The 20,604-nt window shown below is 42.1% G+C and overlaps 1 protein-coding gene and 2 non-coding genes across 4 annotated transcripts; 2 read left to right on the top strand and 1 right to left on the bottom strand.

Annotated features, from left to right (window-relative positions):
• Positions 1–1,208: 1,208 nt before the first annotated feature.
• LOC145444910 (uncharacterized) lies at positions 1,209–8,892 on the bottom strand. 2 transcript variants are annotated; one of them, XR_013916818.1, is made up of 8 exons: positions 8,421–8,892; positions 6,816–7,040; positions 2,985–3,023; positions 2,897–2,924; positions 2,602–2,836; positions 2,470–2,547; positions 2,009–2,413; positions 1,209–1,951 (listed from the first exon to the last, which is right to left on the bottom strand). XR_013916818.1 is itself a non-coding variant. In XM_080322971.1 (2 exons), the coding sequence occupies exons 1-2, from the start codon at positions 2,214–2,216 to the stop codon at positions 1,347–1,349; spliced, it is 813 nt and encodes a 270-aa protein (XP_080179097.1). In that variant the 5' UTR covers positions 2,217–2,245; the 3' UTR covers positions 1,209–1,346. The 2 variants fall into 2 exon arrangements, 1 of the variants encoding a protein (XP_080179097.1); XM_080322971.1 differs by lacking the exons at positions 2,470–2,547; positions 2,602–2,836; positions 2,897–2,924; ... (1 more) ...; positions 6,816–7,040; positions 8,421–8,892 and having other exon boundaries at positions 2,009–2,245.
• An 8,601-nt stretch (positions 8,893–17,493) lies between these two features.
• On the top strand, positions 17,494–17,567 carry Trnai-aau (transfer RNA isoleucine (anticodon AAU)). The gene has a single exon. It is a non-coding gene; the product is annotated as a tRNA-Ile (tRNA).
• Positions 17,568–20,511: 2,944 nt separating this feature from the next.
• On the top strand, positions 20,512–20,584 carry Trnar-ucu (transfer RNA arginine (anticodon UCU)). The gene has a single exon. It is a non-coding gene; the product is annotated as a tRNA-Arg (tRNA).
• Positions 20,585–20,604: the final 20 nt, after the last annotated feature.

The raw sequence follows: 20,604 nt of genomic DNA, 5'->3' as shown, positions 1-20,604 counted from the left end.
CTGACCCCGTTGACTTTTATACTTTGAGATGGCAGAGTTATACAAGGACAATTTCTTGTCGGCCGAAACGTCCATAGTCAAAATCGCGCTGATCGATCGGTCCAACTCGGAGTTCAAATCAGTCGCGTTAGAGGGAGCTAGAGGGTTAGGCGATATGATCACTTTTTTGAAATTCATTTTTTGCCAAAAACAGATTTCAACAACGATGCCGCCAAGGGGAGGATTGACAAGATCCCACTAATAAAACCTCCTCGCTGGGTGTTGGCGTGTAATACACGTCTCTTGGTCTTCAGGCTCAACTTTTTACTTGTCAGCTTTCGAATTTTGTCTTTGTGCGGGTGTAAATTTTGTATATGGCGTTTTGACAGTCGCAGATTGCCGTTCAAAACATTCACACAGACTTCGCAAAATGCTTTCACCAAACCAGAAGAGCTCCCCAATAATATATCCTTCCTTACCGCGGGCGACGCTTTGGACAGAAATTTCAAAGTCTCGCCGTGCTTCTTAATATAACAGTGACGTTTCGGCAGCGATTTGGTCCGAGCCATTATGAATATAGTGTCAAAGCGCCGGCACTTTCGCTATTTATAGTGGCGTGTACAACACGAGTTCATCCCCAGGAAACACCCCTGTTTTAACACGACTAGAATCGGGTGTGGCTTGCGTCAAATCTATAAATAGGTATCCGTGAGCGTTCTTTGTCGCGTCAGCGTACGCGTCAACTAGAAATTTTGAGTTACCCGGATACATTTGCTTGCCAAGTACCCGAATCTGAGATCGATCTCTAGGATTACGCATGATAATCAAATACTGGGTGCTGAGACTGAGGTCCCTCGATCTTTTGGACTGGAAATATAGATTTTGTACCGCGAATATTGTGGTCACCGATCCGTGGTTCGCGTAGACTGTAAAGAAGGGGGTCACCCTGTCCGAAAATTCCATTTTATCGTCAATAATTAATAGAGTAGGACAGGGGCGGCTTGTCGCCAACTCATCCAAAATGGAGAGATCCGAGTAAAACTCAACGCCTTGCAGCTCGTTAAAGGAGTCTTGATAAGCCGTATAGCAATAGACAATTCTTTTAATTCGCCCCTTTGAAAGCTGATCGATATTTTTTATGACTTTAAATATAAAAGTACTCTTCCCCGAAAACGACGGTCCTGCCAAAAGACATGCCCTCCCTGTCGAGAAATCCATCACCAAGGCTGTTTTGACACGACGAGACATGTATTCACAAACACACTTCTATATATAACAAGGACAGGTACACGAAAAAATATGGCGATTCAGAGCGTCACGCAAACCGTCCACACAGCGAATCTTACAATGTCCACGAGGCCGTCTTTTTACACCAGAAGCGAGGTGTCATAATCGACACGAGAAGACGAGGCATCATCAGGGCTCAGTGGTGTCCTGGCCAAGGCTCGAGGTCTACGAGGGGGAGGGTAAGGTGATACCCGGCCGGGTGACTTTTTTGTTATGATTTTAGTCAGATTCGGTCTTGGTAGCACTGGCGACTGATGTATGTCTCTGGCACGCTGTGGTGTCGCCACGACAAACGGGGCAGTCAGATTCGGTCTTGGTATCACTGGCGACTGATGTATGTCTCTGGCACGCTGTGGCATCGCAACGACAAACGGGGCGTCAACCACGGTAGGTGATGTGTCAACGGATTTAGGGGCGCGACGATCTTCTCCCGTTCGGAGATAACCCTGGTTCATGAAGCGGTATCGGTTAATGTCGTTTCCTTCGTGAGTCAAGCGCTGATCGCGGCTCTGTACGCTGCAGGCGGCACGATCGGTTGGGTCTGTGAAGCCAACTTGACGACGATTCAAGATACGGGCATCAGTCAGCAGTCGGCTCGTCACACCATCGCCTTCATACGTGAACACAGGTAGAAACTGCAGCTCCGTCACACACCGCAACAGGTCGTTTCGAAAGCTCATCCATTCTAGAAGACAAAAGATAGTTACACATGTGTCGGGTAATGACTATTACTGCTTGTTACCTGGTCTCAAGGTGGTGGCAATGTGTAGACGATCCTGCAACTCTTTCTTGAAGTGAGTAGTTTGCTGATCGGTCAGATTGTCTTCCAGCAGAATATCTTTCAGCACAGAGACACGATGCCAGTTGGCTTGTGTGTCACGGTGAAGTCTATTGAGTGAAAGCTGGCCACAAACATGACTAATGAAATCGCTAGCTGAGTTATGAGTCATCTGGGAAAAACAAGAATAACACACGTATTACAAACTGAAACGCCGCCTTCGAAAACTAGTCGCAAGCGACAGGCGTTGATGATAGAAAAAGCGTTCAATATGGAACAAAATTTCACAGTGAGCACCGAAAGATAAGCAATGTATGCCAGCAAAATAGTGTCTTCGTTTTAACATGTCTTTGACGTGCCGCCGAAACACTATAAAATAAAATAAAAGTAAGACTCCATACTTGTGTCACAATATACAACCCCACCTGTTTTTAGGAATTCCATGCGACTCGACAGGTCTTGCAGCTGAGACGGTCGAGGAGGACGCCAGCAGATTCTTGTGTCTATGAATAAACGTGCCTTAGCAACGACAGAGAGCTAAGAGCATATTTACACACCTCCAATCTCCTCCAAGATGTTTCTGAGTCTTCTGACGTCCATGCTCAAAGCCTCTATCTTCAAGACCTCAGCCAAAAGCTCCACCCGGTCTGCCCCACATTCGTGTCGTATGATCAGACCAAACAGAACCCCAATCTCAAACTTGTCTTTCTGCTCGCACGGAGGTAAATGATCGTACCCAGACATGTACTCCCGCAGCGGGAAGAATTCTGCATGATCGATGTATTGATCCATCTGAGAATTGTGACAATTATGATTTTCAATTTATGATGAATCATAACAGTTTCAACTCACCACGATTCCTTCTATACGCTGATAAAATCTGAAAAAGAAAAAACTCATTGTATTATACAATCATGAAACACAATACGCTTTTCCCCACCTGCTGTAAGCTATTGGCCTGCAGAGTTAATACTATCGTCTGTAAACAACACGAGAAAACGAGCACTATTGTGAAAAGGTTCAAGATGCATAGAATAATTCGAGTCAACATGAGAGCATAATGCGAAAACAGGTTTAAAAAAAGCACAGAATACGGAAAGTGCACATTTGAAAAAATCATAGTTCCAAGGGTCTCGTATGAATACCGTCTGATTCGACTATTCGTTTGCAGTAGAAGTGAGACAGGGCCGATCGAAATTGCTCATAGGTATAAATGGAGGCATTTTTCCGCACAAATCCAGAATTAACATCACCATGTGGTTTTTTCTCAAACAAAACTTTCCGGTAGATGTCAGCAGTCAGTTTGTTTACTTTTGAGAGCCCTTTGCATGAGTACTTATCCTCATTGCAATAATAAGTCTTTGCGGACAGACCAACGAAAATATTCGATTGTGCCTCAATTTTGAAAAGACCACTGGTCCGTTGATCATATCGATTACGAGCTTTGCAACAGGCACGTTTATCATTGAACGAGAGAGGATTGGCCAAAAATTCATTACGGTGCTCGTCACAGGCGATTGCTGGAAAATATTTGTGAAAATTTTCAAAAAATTCTGCTTGTTTTTCGGGTCGTACAACTTTTAGCAGGCTGTCAGAGGAGATAGCGCCGTACCAGGAATCAGTGTCCGAGTATAATAGTTCAATGGACCGTGGCAGGAGGTAGGTGGACATATACGAATGGAACCGTAATAAGGCCAATTTCGCATAACCATAGACAAAGTACCCAATGTGGTTAGGTTGGCTCCAAACATGTTTTCTCAATTTCATGGACACCTCAAAAATATCTGGTGACAACTCAATCATCGATTTAAATCTGGAGTCATTTACCAAGACCATAGCTTTTTGACGGTTAACAATCTTGACATCAGAATATTTTGTACAATTCGAGATAGTTTTACCTATACAGGAATTTGCAATGTCTTTATAGAACTGCCCCAGTGGCTTCTGAGACGGGTCATCGTCAGCCCGTCTTCTAGCCTCGGTTATCGTATCTACAAGAGAATTGAAACATTCAATGGGTTCAAACTCGATAGCTTGAAATACCTTAGTAACGATTAACCCATTCTCGAGGTACCACTTCAATAGTGGTGTTATTAACAATGTTTTTGTGGCCTGCAGAGTAGCAATCAAGAATTTCCGTGGCCGTTTCAAAAAACCATGTTGTTCAGCAAATGCTTTCATGTATGGACCTATATCATCACGACTTACGTAAGCATGTTTGAACAGGGGACAGAACTCACTAAAATGCTCCTTGAGGTGACTAGGCACATGAATATCGACCTCAACGGCCCCAAAAAATTGATCTTTTGACACCAACTCTAAGAGTTTCGAACTTGAAAGGACCCGACATTTCACCATTTTACTGAATTCGAGAGTTTGAATAAAGGCAGCTATATCACTTCGTTGGCGCATAATGACCCATTGACATTCTGTGATGTACTCCAATTTATACCCCACTTTTTGAATATACTGGATTTTACGCTGTGTCGCGGCCCAGCGGGCTTGGCGATCCGGGCTGGCTCCCAACTCGCAGCCGTGACCATGGTGAAAACATCCAAACAGCTCAAGTGCAACAGGCCCTTGTGGAGTCCTATAATACCCATCAATACAAATCTGGAGCAGGCCGATACGATGCTCAGGACCATTGAATTGATGTTGGATTTTGACCCCCCGACAGTGCGCAATGTAGCTTAGCCATTGGTGAGCCATTTTTCCATAGAGCGGTGCCGTTTTTGTCCTGGAGAATAGAGTAAAATCTTCATTAGGTGACCACAGACAAGGATAGCCCCCCGGTAATCGTGAACGGAGAGTATCCAAATAGAGACAGTTCGAATCCAGACCTAGCACCTGTTCTACAGGTAGAGCGCTATCACCATAGATTTGGGGTTTGATTTTTGTGACCTTAGCCTCTGCATATCGCAATGAAACAACAGAAAGCCCGCCACGTAGATTTTCCCGTATCAAGGTGTGTATATGACTATACTTTTGATTCAACAAGGTGAATACAGGTGGTATGCTATTAAACACAAACCGTGATGCCAGAGAGGGCAATGATATACCATGTTTAGCCATGTCAATTGAGTAACGAGCAAAGAGTTGCTTATGCTTTGTGAGGGCCTCCAGTAACGGTCCGACATCTAAACTGACATAGAAAGATAGATAGTCACGAAAAGTAGTCATTTTATGTTCCGCCCACTTTGATTGACACCAAAGATATTGCTCATCAGTTATATTAGACCGTTTCAGTTAGTTATAAAAATGTATGTGGTCTGGGAGAGATTTTTCATCCAATACCGATAAATCAGTGAAATAGTTATATGGAAAAAAGGCCTTCGTTGAAGCACAGTTATGACAACGTATGTATGCGTCATAACTTGTGCCGGCGCCAAGATACAAGGTCACATCCAAAAATCGAAACCGATTAGTCGACAAGGACATATACGACGTACCTCTCTTAACAATACTGATAGGGTCTGATAAGTACTCCACCAGATATGGGATAATCAAAGGTATATCATAACGAGACCCATTGAAAGAGAATACAGGTAATTGACTCAAATAATTCAAAAAACGATGTTTCAATAAGGTTGCTGGGCTCATACGCTTGACATCCGGATCAGCGGTATGCATTTCTTCAGCAATACAATCTAATCGCTCCAATACATCATGAAATTGTTGACATAATGCCTCAAAACACTCACTTTGGATCAATTCAAACCGGGACATCATTCTAGCAACCAGCGCCCCAGGGTCGCCATCACTAATCAGTACTTCTGGAGTCTCGTACCCTGGGTAATTACATGCGAAGGCCACCGCGGCCGGGATATGATGATCTACATAGTGCACATTAGCAGTATCATTTGGAGTCGAGCCTTTTTGTAATATACTTTCATAGTCAAAAACCAAGTTATACGGGTAGAAACGAGATGGTTTGGGCACAATTATTCCCAACTCGTCCAACGCCTCAAATATAGTAGGCTCGGGTTTGAACATACCCCCACGGTAGTGGTTAGGAATGTCTTTAAAGCAATTATGCCGTTGGAGATAATATTTTGAACTGAACAGGCGGTGACAGGTCTCACAGCTATAATTCTTGCAATATAAGTTCGAATTTTTAATATAACAAAAATGTCTCCCTCCCTCTAGATGAACGTGAATTTTCAACCCCTCCCGAGCACCGTGTCGTAGTATATACCCGACTCCTTCTTTCAATGTATAAACACAGATAGATACTTTAAGACACGACTCGACTTTATCTAGGTCGTTCATACACACCCCAGATTCGGGGTCCCCATATAAGGCAGAATATTGTGCCACCAAAGAGAGTGTTTTAGATTGTAAGTCACCACTACTGTAATGACCATCGCAAAGCATAACAGCGACACAGCGAAATATACAATAATGATCGTCATAGGGTACACCACGTCGATTTTTCATTAAATCCAAAACACTATTTGAATTCACAATAGACTTTGGGATTTCGATTGTACTACACCCAATTAATCTGAAGTCAGATTTGTACACGTAAAAGGTCACGTTTGTGACTGCCAAGACAACAAATTTAGTATCGTCTCTTTGAAAGCGAGCACTCTCGAAGCCAGCGTCCAAGTCTATATCGTCTACAAATTGGTCAAAGTCACTGCGATTGGCAATCATTTTAGGTGTATCCAACATAACACCTGCGTTCTCGGACGCATGATAGTATCTCAATTCGCTTGTCTCAACATTATCAAGTATGTGGGCAAAAGCGTAATTGATTCGAAAACCATACTGTTGTGAGACGAAGATGTCCTGTAGATCGTTGATGACGTCACTTGGGTTGCGGCCGAGTATACGGAAATTGTGTAGACTGCGTATACTGTGCGGTGCGAGAGTGGAGCTGCGAATGGAGTGCCAGTTTTCTTCCACGATCTCGATCAGATTTTCAGGTATACCCAAGCTGCTTGGTTGTGCAAAATCAGACACAATTCTAACAAGGCGTCGTCGCCTAGACATTCTGGAAACAAAAAACACAGAATCAATAACAGCTAGCACAAAACACACATTAATACATATGATATTACAGCATAAGCATGTAATAAAAACATGATAGCACACCAAAACAGTTACACATTCGTATAAAATTTCATGGTAGCTCTGGCAGCTGACATCTCTTTGAGAAAGGCAACTTTTGCACGCATGATACGTTCCAAGGGTAATTGCATACGCAAATCCTGTCCGTTCGACTGAGAGAGTATTTGCGAAATTTCTTGTTCTATCCGGTTATAATCTTGAGTGAATGTTTCATGAGAAGGAAAACTGGATCTCGAAAGTATATCATCCACTTCCCCCAGAATAGTGAACATCGCCTCAGATGGGGCGATTGAAATAGCCTCAACAATGGTCGCCTTGAGGTGCTCCATCATTCGTCTACTGTATTTTCCAAACCTCTCACCCCCAGGTCTACGTCTGGATGGGAATGCAGGAGGTTGGGCTGGATTTTCTACATTTTCCGGGATATCATTTGCTGGACTAATCGCATCGAGTAGGTCTACCGGGTAGCCACCTTCCATTAATTCTGGTATCCCGTTATCAGCCATAGCTATGAGCAAAGATTTGTGATGGTAAGCTCAATTTACGCTTACTTATAGACACTGTAGCCACATGACAAGCAGAAGAAGGGACTTAACACAGTTTAACAGTACCAGCAAAACGCAGGAAGGAATTTTATGACCCCCACTTGCCTTTTCCCTCAACCGTTTGAATATACATACAAGCCTCTTTTTTCTCTAGTACCATACTCACATACCCAATTTACACTTACTTATAGCTACTGTCAGCCACATGACAATTGGAAGAAGGTGCTTAAAACAGTTAAACAGAGCCGGCAAAACTCGGCAAGAAATTTTATGACACTCTACTAGGCCTTTTTCCCCCCAACCATTTGAATATAAATACAAGACTCTTTTACTCTAGTGACATACTTACAGGCATAATTACACCATGGCATGTAAATACAACCCGTACGAAAATACTGCAACCAAGCGCAAGTTGAATACCGACTTGAAACGGGCTGCCCCGTCTCATATTCCAAATTTCGACAATGCCACCAGTTTCTATGGCATGCAAGTCAGCTTCGATGGACGTGTACAATTAGCGTCAACCAGACGACATGGACCCAAGATGACTTATGTGAAAGTCTCGATCACAGATGGTAAAAAATCTCTACCAGGGGTGATATTCAATGACAAATTACTGGACTGCATCGAAACTGCATACAGACAAGGTCATACTATGACTTTCTGTAACATCAAGATCACTGCTGACGCAAGAACTGATGCCCCGTCATTAATCATTGGTCGCAATTCTACTGCTACGAAGAGCAAAGCACGCTTACCCTGTCCAGAGATGGTTGAATTCCGGTACGTGTCCGCAGAAGATATCCAAAAAGGCTTGTATGATGACAAGATTGTTAATTACAGAGGTCTCTGTATTGCCACGGATTCTGAATCCATTGGCACATCCTCGGAGAGACAGCTACATTCATATGCACTAGTGAATGGTGACATTTCTGTCGATCTGAAAAATTGGGGTATTATACCATTATTCACTGCTGACAAATACTATGATGTCACCCATCTACGTGTACAAGTCCGATCAGGCAAACGTGAGCTGTTCTTACAAGACTATTCGCGTATTTGCAAAGAATGAACTGTTTCATGTATGAAATAAAAGAAACATGTGATTATTTTGTTGACACTATTTATCAGAGATTAGGATTGGTAAACTTTCTAACCTGCCAGAATACATCATCTTTCAATATCATACTACTAGCTATCGTCTCGACTCAGTAATCTCACACGAGCGGCGTGGAAAGAGGTTATCAGATTGTAAAACCCCTTGTTTGTGAGAGCACTATACGCAGTGATAATTAAAACAGAGCGAGACAGTACCGCAGTACATTAACCGGGGGAAAATCGGCGTGATAGTTAATCAATACTCAACTTTCGCTTCCAGTATAGTGACCAAGCGACGGGCGAGACCAATGTCCAACGTTTTCGAACAAAGAGAATAATTCCTCGACCCAGCGGGGTGTATTGCAGGACAAAGGCGCTGTCTACGAGGCGACATGACTGTTTTCGAAAGCGAGATTGTCGCTCCTCGACACAGCAGGGATGACCATAGACAAAAGGCGCTATGCAGTCTACGCGGCCGCATGTCATTTTCGAAAGCGTGATTGATTATCGTGAATTAGGTCTTAGGCAATAGCAGCGCGTCGTATAATACCCGAGCTAGGGACTTATAGTATACTATAAACCTGATCCTCGCACCACCAATGAGCCGTAACCACAATTCTAATACCGCAACAAGCCATACCGAGAGCTTTCAAAATACCAGTTCACGGGCTTCGAGCGATTGTCGACACGTGATCCATGCTCTGTGACCCGTAACAATAGCGAGGGCTTTATTTACATGGGTGTTCTCGAGAACTCGAGTTGACCCGTATCTTTATAACCATAACAGATCATCTTCCCTGCTACAATCTCGATCAATAACAAGTAGAGTACGTTTCCAGTATGACACAGACCGTAGGCGTCACTCTGCACAGACAAACGTAAGTAACCGATAATCCGCTTTGGCGATACATCTGCCCGGACGCACGTTGACAATCCACCTAAAACACGCGCCGGGATCTCACATACGGACCCGAAGGAACAAATACTATACTGTTGTTGTTCGTAGGGGGAAATATAAGAATACTATACTGTTGTTGCTCGGGGGAAATATAAAAAATTACTAGTAAGTGCATACCATTGAAATTAAATGTCAATCCATTGTTGTTCGAGGGAAAATATAATAAATAATACCCAAGTCTCGTGTCCAGAAGTCAAGGTAGAATCAGGAGTGGAAAAGTACAAGTAGAAGTACTCCAGTCTGAGTACAAAGGTCAATCCAGATTCTTTGTTCGTTTTCTCTCTAATTATTCCCCCTTTTTTAATTGCCGCACAGCCAGAAGGGAAATCCCCTCGAGTATTGCTGCAGAATTGAGAATGAGCTAATTCTTACTCTGTTTATTATCTTGATAATGTTTGTTTGTTCTTTATAAATCGCGAATGGGGACCTTCCGCCCATTTATCTAACTACTGATTGTAATCAAGTTTGGTTGACGGTCTATGTTAGACTCAATCTTGATACCAAAAATTAAATTTTAGTAACAATTATCAATTTATAATATATTTGTTGCAAATACCAAGCACGTGAACGTATTCAGAATATTCCTTGCCTCAATAGAGCGGCCGGTCAGCTCAGTTGGTCAGAGCGTCGTGCAAATAAAGCGAATGTCGCGGGTTCGAGCCCCGTACTGGCCACCACGTAGGCCTACGTCGCGATAGCTCATTTGGGAGAGCGTCTGACTGAAGATCTGAATGTCCCTGGTTCAATCCCGGGTCGCGGCAGTTTTGTCATTGGCAACTAGAAGTCCAGTAATGAAACTAAAACTGGCTTCAGATAACTGGCCTGCCGAGACTTGCGCCGCATACCGACGAATGATACAGAATGTAGAAAGGCTTTTTCTATCTGATAATACCACTCCCTGAAGTTTGTCAACTGGAGCTTTCCAGAGAAATAAAATATATGAGACAATTTTTGCTATGAGAGCAGATCACCCGACTTCTGGGTAACAGTTAAGTCGGGCTCATTTTTATTAGCAATTCGTAACACTATTGTCAAAACAATGGTTCTGTGCGTGTCACTGGCCTTCGAACCAAACATACCGGACGTTCAAACGCACAGAAAATCCACAGAGGAGCGTGCAAAGCACGAAGAATTATTATCTTTGCAAGAAATCCGACAAATTTTACATACGTTAAACCAGTGGTTTCCAACCTTTTCACACTCGCGTACCATTTCGAGGTTTTCTGGAATGCTCGCGTACCACCTACATAAGTTCCGCCATGTATGACGTCATGTTCACGTATCTGACCTATGCGAGGTGTAATAACAAATTCTATTAAACTAGGAATTATCTGTCAGGATTGATGGGATGCATGGCACTGTTTTTTCACTACCAGTCACAAGACGAACATCATAATGAAATAACAAAAGTTGATATTTTGAATGCGATGGCTGAATTTGTTTATTTTAACTAGCTGGTCGATGCGTGGCTCACAGCGCATCGAAAGTCATGTATAGGCGCAACAAGTCAGTTTAGTTTCTTCGACTTGATAGGGATGAAAATCCTTGCTAGCAATCCCACGTAGAAGTGAAAATTAACAGCTGGGGAATAGCGTGAGAGGTAGCGTCGAGTAAGAGGAGTCCATTCTAAGCCAGCAGTTTATTGGAGAACAATCATTGTGTTATCTCTCTAGTCATCCTGGATATTCATGAGTTCCTCTTGCTCTCCAGTCCCGACAGGCAGGTCGGCTGGATCAACAGAGCAGCAGGGATCGGTCATGTAGGCACAACATGTCAACAACATTCAACAACATGGTGAGACAAAAAAGACGTACCTTACCACGGACGTACTATCGGGACCGTAATAGCACTTCGCCCTCCCAAACGTTGGTCTTGGCCTCCCCATAGGATGATAAACCGAACTTCTGGGGAATTTGCCCCGGACGCTCTTTGGATATCCGCTCTTTGCTGCTACTTGTCATCTCGATTGGGTGTTCGTACAGTGAGTCAGCTATTCTCGCCCCGACACGCTAAGGGCGAAAAATTTCACCAAGTCATGATTGAATTGGTCAATATGATCGAGAATTGCATATATATTGCTATCAATTTTTATCTTCTCTCTGCTCCTGAATCAGATTTACCGGTAAACTGAGTGAGGTGTGTTCGAAAAGGTAGGGCCCCTCAATAAAAATTTAACATCTTCGGGCGTATACCTGTTGGCAGGAACAAAATAGCACTTCGTCAGGACCCTAAAAAACATGGGTCTGGGGGTCCCATAGGGTGATAAACCGACCCCCATCACGGTGTTCGCTTTTGCCACGAAATTCGCTGCACTGTACTGTTCGATAATTCATGATAAAATCGGTCAATAAGATCGGGAGTTGCACATATATTGCTATCAATTTCTTGTCCTCTATGTCCGATTTACCGGTAAAGCTGAGTCAGGCGTCTTGGAAACTGTAGAGCCCGTAAATAATAATTAAACATCTTCGGACGGGCTGACCTGTTGGTATGACTTCATTACATGATGTTAATTCGTGGCCTCCTGTCCCCATATCAAAAAATATAAAATCACGCATACGTACTAAACTGAAAGACGCTCACGATTTAAATTGTTATTGTTCTGCGGGATGGCACTTTTCTTCTGAGGTTCGGATTGCCAAGACAGGAACATTTAGCGCCAGTCATTTAGGCGCCTATGGACAATTAAACCTACATGTATTTTGCAGTGGCGGCTCGTCCTATAGGGCAACTGGGGCATTGCCCCACCTAAAATTCTGTTCAATAACAATTTAACCATTTATAGACGCACAGCAATCAATATATACCGAGATCACAGCGAAACCCGCGTTCTTCTTGTGCTTTCGCTTGCAAACGCCCATACATAGCGAAGTCTCTGCGAAAATCGAATTCTCTTCTGTGTTTTCGCTTTGTGAATGCCTAGCCGGGGCTTGCCCCGGTAGCGCTCATAACAAGCTTTCACTATCTATTCTCTCAAAGCCGCGCACAATAAAGAAACGGTGATTTACTCTCTCCTATTCGTAAAATGGCCGAGCAACCGGGGCAAATATGCCTACTCGCCCCTAAGGTGTGATGTAACAATCGTATCTATATCTGAACTCGGTTACCGTAATATGCGTTGAGTCGACCTTTGCTGGTATAGGTCGATTTTGACGGTGTCTCGCACCATGACAATTCTTGAAACTTGGTATGATATGTCGTGAAGGTAGTATTTAACACTGCTCCAAGTTTTAGGCTTGCTACTTAAAGATAATGGTAGTAATTCCGTTTCCGAAGTTCAGTGTGTGCTGATCTATCATGTACATAGTACAGCAAACGGATTTTACTCAAAAGCCGGTATTGGTCTCCATTGATTTTGACAATGTTCTATACCGAGATCGGTCATGACATTTGGCACGGTAAGTGTTAGTATCGACCGATGTAACAAGTTTTAAGTTTGTCACTGAGCTATGTGGGTGGTAATTTCGTTTCCAAAGTCGAGTAAGAGCTGACTCTTCATTTATCGCCAACAAATTTACGCAAAAGCCGTTATTGGTCTCTATTGATTTTAACGATGTTCCATACCTAGATCTGTCATGAGCTTTCACACGGTATGTCTTGATTTTAGTATCGAACGCGGTGCCAAGTCTTAAAGTTGACACTCAATGATTGAGGCAGTTATTTCGTTTTCGAGGTCGAGTATGGTAGAGATGCGCGCTGATCTGATACTTAGCCTACCTACGTCATTGCGGATCTCACGCAAAAGCCGGTGTCGGTCTGTGCTAATCTATAGTCTGCGTTCCATAACGAGATCGGTGATGATATTTCCAATGGTATATCTCGATGATCGCATGAAACAGCTAACCAAGATTCTCGGTTTGCATTCAAGTATTCGCATAATTTTATGTTCGCCAATGTCCATTTCACTGTGAAATTGTGGCCTTCAAACCATTTGCTTACAATCCCCTGTCAATTGCGATAGCTATTTCATTTTCGATGTCGGCTAACAGCTGATCATTCGATCAGCCTATTCCTCGATCTATTTTACTCAAAGTTCGGTGTTCGTCTGTTTGCATTGATTTTGACAGTGTACCATACCGGAATGGGTTATGAGATTACGTATGCTACTTCTCGATGATTTCTTGTAACAGTATACTAAGTTACGGCTTTTATTCATGTATTTATATATTAATATATTTTCCAACGGCGATTTCGCAGCAGACTTATAGACAGTGAGCCGTATGTGTTGTGTCACAGTCTCCAGTTTCAAGGCCAAAATGTCCTACGTTGTTCCGAGACCGAAGTTCCGAGGCTGCTGTCCTTAGTTCTTGAAAGACCATTCAAATCAGAGATGCCACTGAGATATTTTGGAAAAACCCAGATTTGGACGTTGAAAAAACCCAGAAAAACCCAGATCCTATATTTCCCTCACATTTATATGATATAGCTGTAAAACAGTGACTGAGAGTCATCAATGACAGTTATACGACCATAGAAGAAGTTTTAGCCCTTGATATTGAAATCCCAACTGTTCATTTTCATACTAAACATTTTGCTCCGTTAAATGTGCAAATCCATCGAAATATGATGCTTTCCTCTCGACACATTGCTACGGGCATTCGGTATGGAGGGGGGGGGGCAATACGTAGTTTATTATATAGTATATTCGTAATGTTTGTCACAATGATAATCCCCATCTGTGATGAGGATGATTTTAGGATAGTTCCAGTGACTGTGAGCTGACCAGATGATATATTAAAAATAGCTTTCGATTCAATAAACTGGGACAAGCATTTTTATCTGGGATGTTTAGTCGAAAAAGAAACTGCCAGATCATGAAATTAAGAGTACATTTGAATTTGGCAAACCCCTCTCCCTCTGAATAACTTGCCCAGGAGCCCAAACTGTCTCTTTGAGTGTCCCTGTTGAAAGTGAATATACTCTGATGTCAACATGGTAAATTAGTTAGATCAACATTTGGTCTTTCCATGTGCATTAATTTCATACTTTACAGCAGTTACATACTATTTACTGACACACAACGAATTTGTTGCAGCGCTAGCATTCAAGTCCTAAATCGTTTTGAATTGCAAAACAAATGCTCCAGACTCCAGAGTTGCTTTGTGAAAATGACTTTCTGTGACCTAGTGGTCAGTATTCAATTAGGCTCTCTAATCACGCCAAGACCTGTCATTTTAATAGTAAATGGGTCTCTTTAGACTCAATCACAGTAGAATCCGTCGATGTTATAAGATCTTATCAAGCCAATAAGCAATTTTGCGTCGTAAAATTGACCTGACAAACATGATGTTGAAAAAAACCCAGATTTCAAGCACAAAAACCCAGAAACCCAGGTGATGCTCGAAAAACCCAGATCTGGGTGGAAAAACCCAGGAGTGGCATCTCTGATTCAAATTGATGTTCTGGATTCAATATGACAGGCCCAATCTATGAGATAACAATTGCGTATGTGTCCGAACTCGTTGACCTTTCCAGTTAGGCTTACGCAATCTCTCGAGTTCTAGTCATTGGAATTAGTCAGGTCAAGTCAAGTGCGAACATGAATCGTATTGAATCTTTATTCCGTACGTAGTTTACGCAGTTGCCTTTAGAGCGAAAATGAGAGGTCTAGAAGTTGTCCAGTCTATTGATCCAATCGTACGCCGGGTGCCTCCGCTTTGGTTGCCTATCATCACCTGGTCGTAACCAGAGATGGCCACAGTCCGGTTCAGGAGCAGGAGCAGGATTTCAATGTTTTTTTACCTGGCCGGACTGGATCCGGATTTCGAATTTGGGGTGACGGTCGGATTTTAGGGTCTATCGATTTGCGTAATCTATAACTCTACCATGAAATCAAAACGCATGCTACTAAGGATGACCTGATACTTGATTCGTGGCATAGGGACGATTCTTAGTTCACGTACATTTTGTAAAATAAACCTTTGATTAAAAATAAATGAATAAAACATTTGTTACCACACTTCAAGTCACGGCTCACCGGCAAACCTCTCGCGGCACCTACGTTAAAATCACTGTTGTCGGGAAATTCATGTGACCATCATAAAGTTACTTTTTTACGTTGGAAAACGCCATTGTGACGTCATGTTGATAAAAGTCGCTCGCAGCCCTTGCCCCACCACCCGATATTGTCACGAGCCGCCACTGGTATTTTGTATATATAACGAGGTTTTCGGTCAGCGTAGGGCCAGTTCTTTACGGCCAAGGTTTTCGCGCTGCCGATCGTTCTGGAACACTTCTTAGAGTCGCATGCAATATGTCCTAAATCGTTATATATCTTGGTGCGTCATGGCGCAGTAATGGCCAACGCCGATATGTCAATTTCTATAAATTTTGCGTTGGTTTTCTCGGGGGAAGAGTGACAAATAATCAATCAACTAGGCAAATTTAAATCGCGCAACGCGCGAAAAAACTTTCAAAATGTTGCATAAATTTTCCAAAAATACTCTATAAATTATGCTAATTCACGAAATAATTTTGGACCCAATTCGAGTTCGCTCCCCCCCCCCAAATTAGGGGGTTTGGGGTGCGTCAGTTACGGTCCTGCGTACCGTACCACGACGACCACGGCTTCAAAAAACTCAAAATCAACCCCCTCAACTAATAACTCTCTTCAGTCAAAAAAAAGAAATCTACTCGCATACCACCTAGAAGACCTTCGCGTACCACACTACTACGCGTACCACAGGTTGAGAACCACTGCGTTAAACGGTCCGTAGCATTTATCTTGATGATTTACCCGACCGCAAGGTCATAAAGGTTTAGAACAACTAATACAACTCGTTGTAATAATAGTATCACCAGTATTCAATCGGTCAATTATTTAACTGGTCCGGCTCGCGACCGATCAAGATATTTTAATCAGGTTTACGATCGAATGAATTTGACACCCCTGATTTGAATCGAGCCGAACGGGGTTGGAATATAGTCCAGGGTTGATGCGACTCGTGCAGACTTGTAACAAGTACTGGATTGTCAAAAAGCGAAACTATAACTAGAGTTTAAACTACCCGATTTTTAAAATCCGTAACTAGAACTACAATAAAAACTACTCAATTTTCAAAATCAGCAACTAGAACTTGAAGTACTTGAAAAACCCTTAGTTAATTGACCATCAACTAACTGAATGGTTAGTTTGTAGAAGTCTGGACTCGTGTGATATTCAGAAGTTTGGAATCAAAGGGAAAGGAATTAGTAGTTATAACGAATGATTCCACTTGGTAATGACCGGACGCATTCTGTTTAAAAGGAGCAGGAGGTTGATAAGATATAATCAACCCAATGATTGTCTCGATATCTTTACACATCTTTATCCATCTATCAACACAACATCTTTATATCTCAGACAATTGTGACAAGGATATATTTTTCATGTCGCATACGGTCACAATATCTTACCTCTAGCAGCTAGATTTCTACTGATTTTACAGATCAACAATTATATTCAAGTCAATAATAAAACGATGCATACTAGGAGTCAGACAACTATAACTCGCGAGCCATGAATGCTATTTTGATGATGGTTTATGGCTCACGGAGGAATTTACGTAGGCAACATGAAAATTGTGCTACTGGGATATAAAAAATCTAATAAAATATTCGGTATGAATTGCCAAGAAAAAAAAGATAGTAATCAAGTTTGGTTCGTTCACTGTCTATGTTAGATTGAATCTTGATAATAAAAATTGAATTTTAGTACCAATTATCAATTTATAATATACTTATTGCCAATACCAAGCACGTGAATGTATTCAGAATATTTCTTGCCTCAACAGATCGGCCGGTTAGCTCAGTTGGTCAGAGCGTCGTGCTAATAACGCGAATGTCGCGGGTTCGAGCCCCGTACTGGCCACCACGCACGCCGCGATAGCTCAGTTGGGAGAGCGTCAGACTGAAGACCTGAAGGTCCCTGGTTCAATTAAATATTGAGACAATTTTTATTATGAGAGTAGATGACCCGACTTCTGGGAAACAGTTAAGTCGGGCTCATTTTTAGTTGCAATCCGTAACAAATTTGTCAAAACAATGGTTCTGTGCGTGTCACTGACCTTCGCACCAAACAAACTGGACGTTGAAACGTACAGAGAATCCACAGAGGAGCGTGCAAAGCACGAAGAATTATTATATTTGCAAGAAATCCGACAAATGTTACATACGTTAAACGGTCCGTAGCATTTATCTTGATGATTTACCCGACCGCAAGGTCAAAAAGCTTGAGAACAACTAATACAACTCATTGTAATAATAGTAATACCAGTATTCAATCGGTCAAATATTTAACTGGTATGACTCGCGAGCGATCAAGATATTTTAATCGGTTCACGATCGAATGAATTTGACACCCCTGATTTGAATCGAGCCGAACGGGGTTGGAATATAGTCCAGGGTTGATGCGACTCGTGCAGACTTGTAAAAACTACTGGATTGTCATAACGCGAAACTATAACTAAATTAGCTAGGGATAACTACAGTTGTGTAGTAGGCCTATAACTAGGGCCTCCATAATTTGATATTCGGGAAAGAATTGCAAATCACAATACTTATAATATCGGACCAGAATACGGTTAATTCGAAACTTTTTACTGGAATTGCCGTTGTGTTGACTGAAAAATAATCATTTGTATTCTTCGACTCCCGGATGACCAACTCGAACGCAATTTTGTATTCTTCCTTGTTGTCACTGTCATCGAAATCCTGATTTCGCGTCATTCATGGCCTTTTTTATTTGTGCCTATGCAATAGTGAGGCTCTCAAAGTAATAAAGGAGGCCGAAGTGCCATAAATGTGGACATTTCCGCGTCATCGGAGTACATTTTCGATTTCTTGAAGGAGCACAAACCGTCCTAAATTTGAGCGTATGGTAACACTAAGTGTAACACAACTCGATAATCATGTCTATGCTAATTAGCGTTTCATTTTTTCGCAAATTTTAACTTGGATTCGATAGAGTAATAAAGCAATCAGGACCGTAACTGCCACACCGTAAAAACCCCAATTGGGTTTAAATTATGAATCGTGATTTCGTGATTATAACACGGTACACCCCTCGACCCCTATAACAATATTTATTTACATTTATTAGAGAACACACTGTTCATACTTGGAGCCGTAGGCGGCTGTTGCGTTCTTTGGCATATAGAGCAGGAGTGAGCACAATATATGTTAGTGAAATTCGTATGAAGAATTTTAACAATACTGCAGCATCTTGATTGAACTTGTTTTATTTTTGTAGTATTCATATCGTTTTTCGACTACAATGGTAATTTACACAAAGCCGATATCCTTCATCTTTGATTCCGCACCAAACAAACTGGACGTTGAAACGCACAGAGAATCCACAGAGGAGCGTGCAAAGCACAAAGAATTATTATATTTGCAAGAAATCCGACAAACGTTACATACGTTGGGCTGGGCACAATGATTCGACTACTCGAATCTGAATCGAGTATTAATTTTAATGATTCGAGTCGAGTAGTAAAAGACGATTCATTCGAGTACTGAAATTATACGCTCATCGCTACTGAAAGTTAATTTATCAACCAGAATTAAAGTTTCGAATATAATTTTCACTGTTAAAGCCTTGAACCCTTGATTGGCCGTATCGTAGCATACGAAACGTAAAGTACAAAGCTACGAACGTTACTGGAAATAGCACATTTCCAAAATCGTGATCATCCAACAATATTGTCATAAAGTACAATGAATCGGTATAGTCGAAAAATACCAAAGTATCTAACATGATGGATAACAGCTACAGCTACATTCTTCGTGGTCGCATAAAAGGTACCTATTTGAACTTTGACATATTACATTCTGTTATGACATCATAATGAGTGATACTCGATTACTCGACTCGACTCGAAGCATATTACGTGATTCAGAATCGAATCACTCAGGTACTCGATTTTGCCCGGCCTTAGTTAGAACTACCCGATTTTTAAAATCCGTAACTAGAACTACAATAAAAACTACTCAATTTTCCAAATCAGCAACCAGAACTTGAGCTACTTGAAAAACCATTAGTTAATTGACCATCAACTAACTGAATGGTTTGTTTGTAGAAGTCTGGAATCGTGTGATATTCAGAAGTTTGGAATCAAAGAGAAAGGAATTAGTAGTTACAACGAATGATTCCACTTGGTAATGACCGGACGCGTTCTGTTGAAAAGGGGCAAGAGGTCGACAAGATATAATTAACCCAATGATTGTCCTGATATCTTTGCATTTATGGACGAGTATATCGCGATATAATACCACGGAAACGGGCGATCCGAATGAATTTGAGGCTTATATAGGCTACTTATTTCATGAAATCGTAGAATGGCGGATTTCATCATCGCGGCTTGTTATCCTACAAAAATAATAATCTTAAGATTATATTTTCACCTGAACAAAACATACACAATGTACAATGGGATAAGACACAATGCGATGTAATGAACAGGTAGAAGGATGCCAAACGAACAGTTGCGGTGTCTTAAAATGGGATCACCCTGGACTTAGTGCCGATATCACAGTTCTTTTTAGCTCCTAATCTCTCATCCGTATCTGCTTGCTGCTTTTTCTGAGTGCGATCTCTTGTCGGGTCTTTTACTGTTATTTTTTGTCGCCGTAAGAGAGGCGATGCGGGGGAAGAGGACCCCAGACAACCTCCTACGCGGAATCGAAGCAGGGGTGCCCGATTATGAGAACGCGATCTTTACATACTCACTAGCTATTCAACACGACATTGAGGAATACGCGGGCTTTGCATATAAAAAAAATACTCAAAGGCGTCGAGAGCATCGCATTTGTGGGTCTCCGTAGCGCAATGGATAGCGCGCTGGACTTCTAATCCAGAGGTTCCGGGTTCGAGTCCCGGCGGAGATGTGGTTTAACAGTGCGAACGT

This window comes from Botryllus schlosseri, chromosome 8 (assembly GCF_051294905.1).
Source record: "Botryllus schlosseri isolate E-star chromosome 8, Bs_hap1, whole genome shotgun sequence".
Taxonomy (NCBI): domain Eukaryota; kingdom Metazoa; phylum Chordata; class Ascidiacea; order Stolidobranchia; family Styelidae; genus Botryllus; species Botryllus schlosseri.
Note: the sequence above shows the minus strand (reverse complement) of the source record. Positions and strands in the feature narration are given on the sequence as shown.

What these genes read in the sequence shown, in the direction of transcription:
- LOC145444910 (XM_080322971.1), bottom strand. Translation starts at nt 2,216, where the DNA reads ATGACTCATAACTCAGCTAGCGATTTCATTAGTCATGTTTGTGGCCAG. An exon ending in TGCCACCACCTTGAGACCAG is followed by an intron (nt 1,952 to 2,008) that starts GTAACAAGCAGT and finishes TTTGTCTTCTAG; the next exon opens with AATGGATGAGCTTTCGAAAC.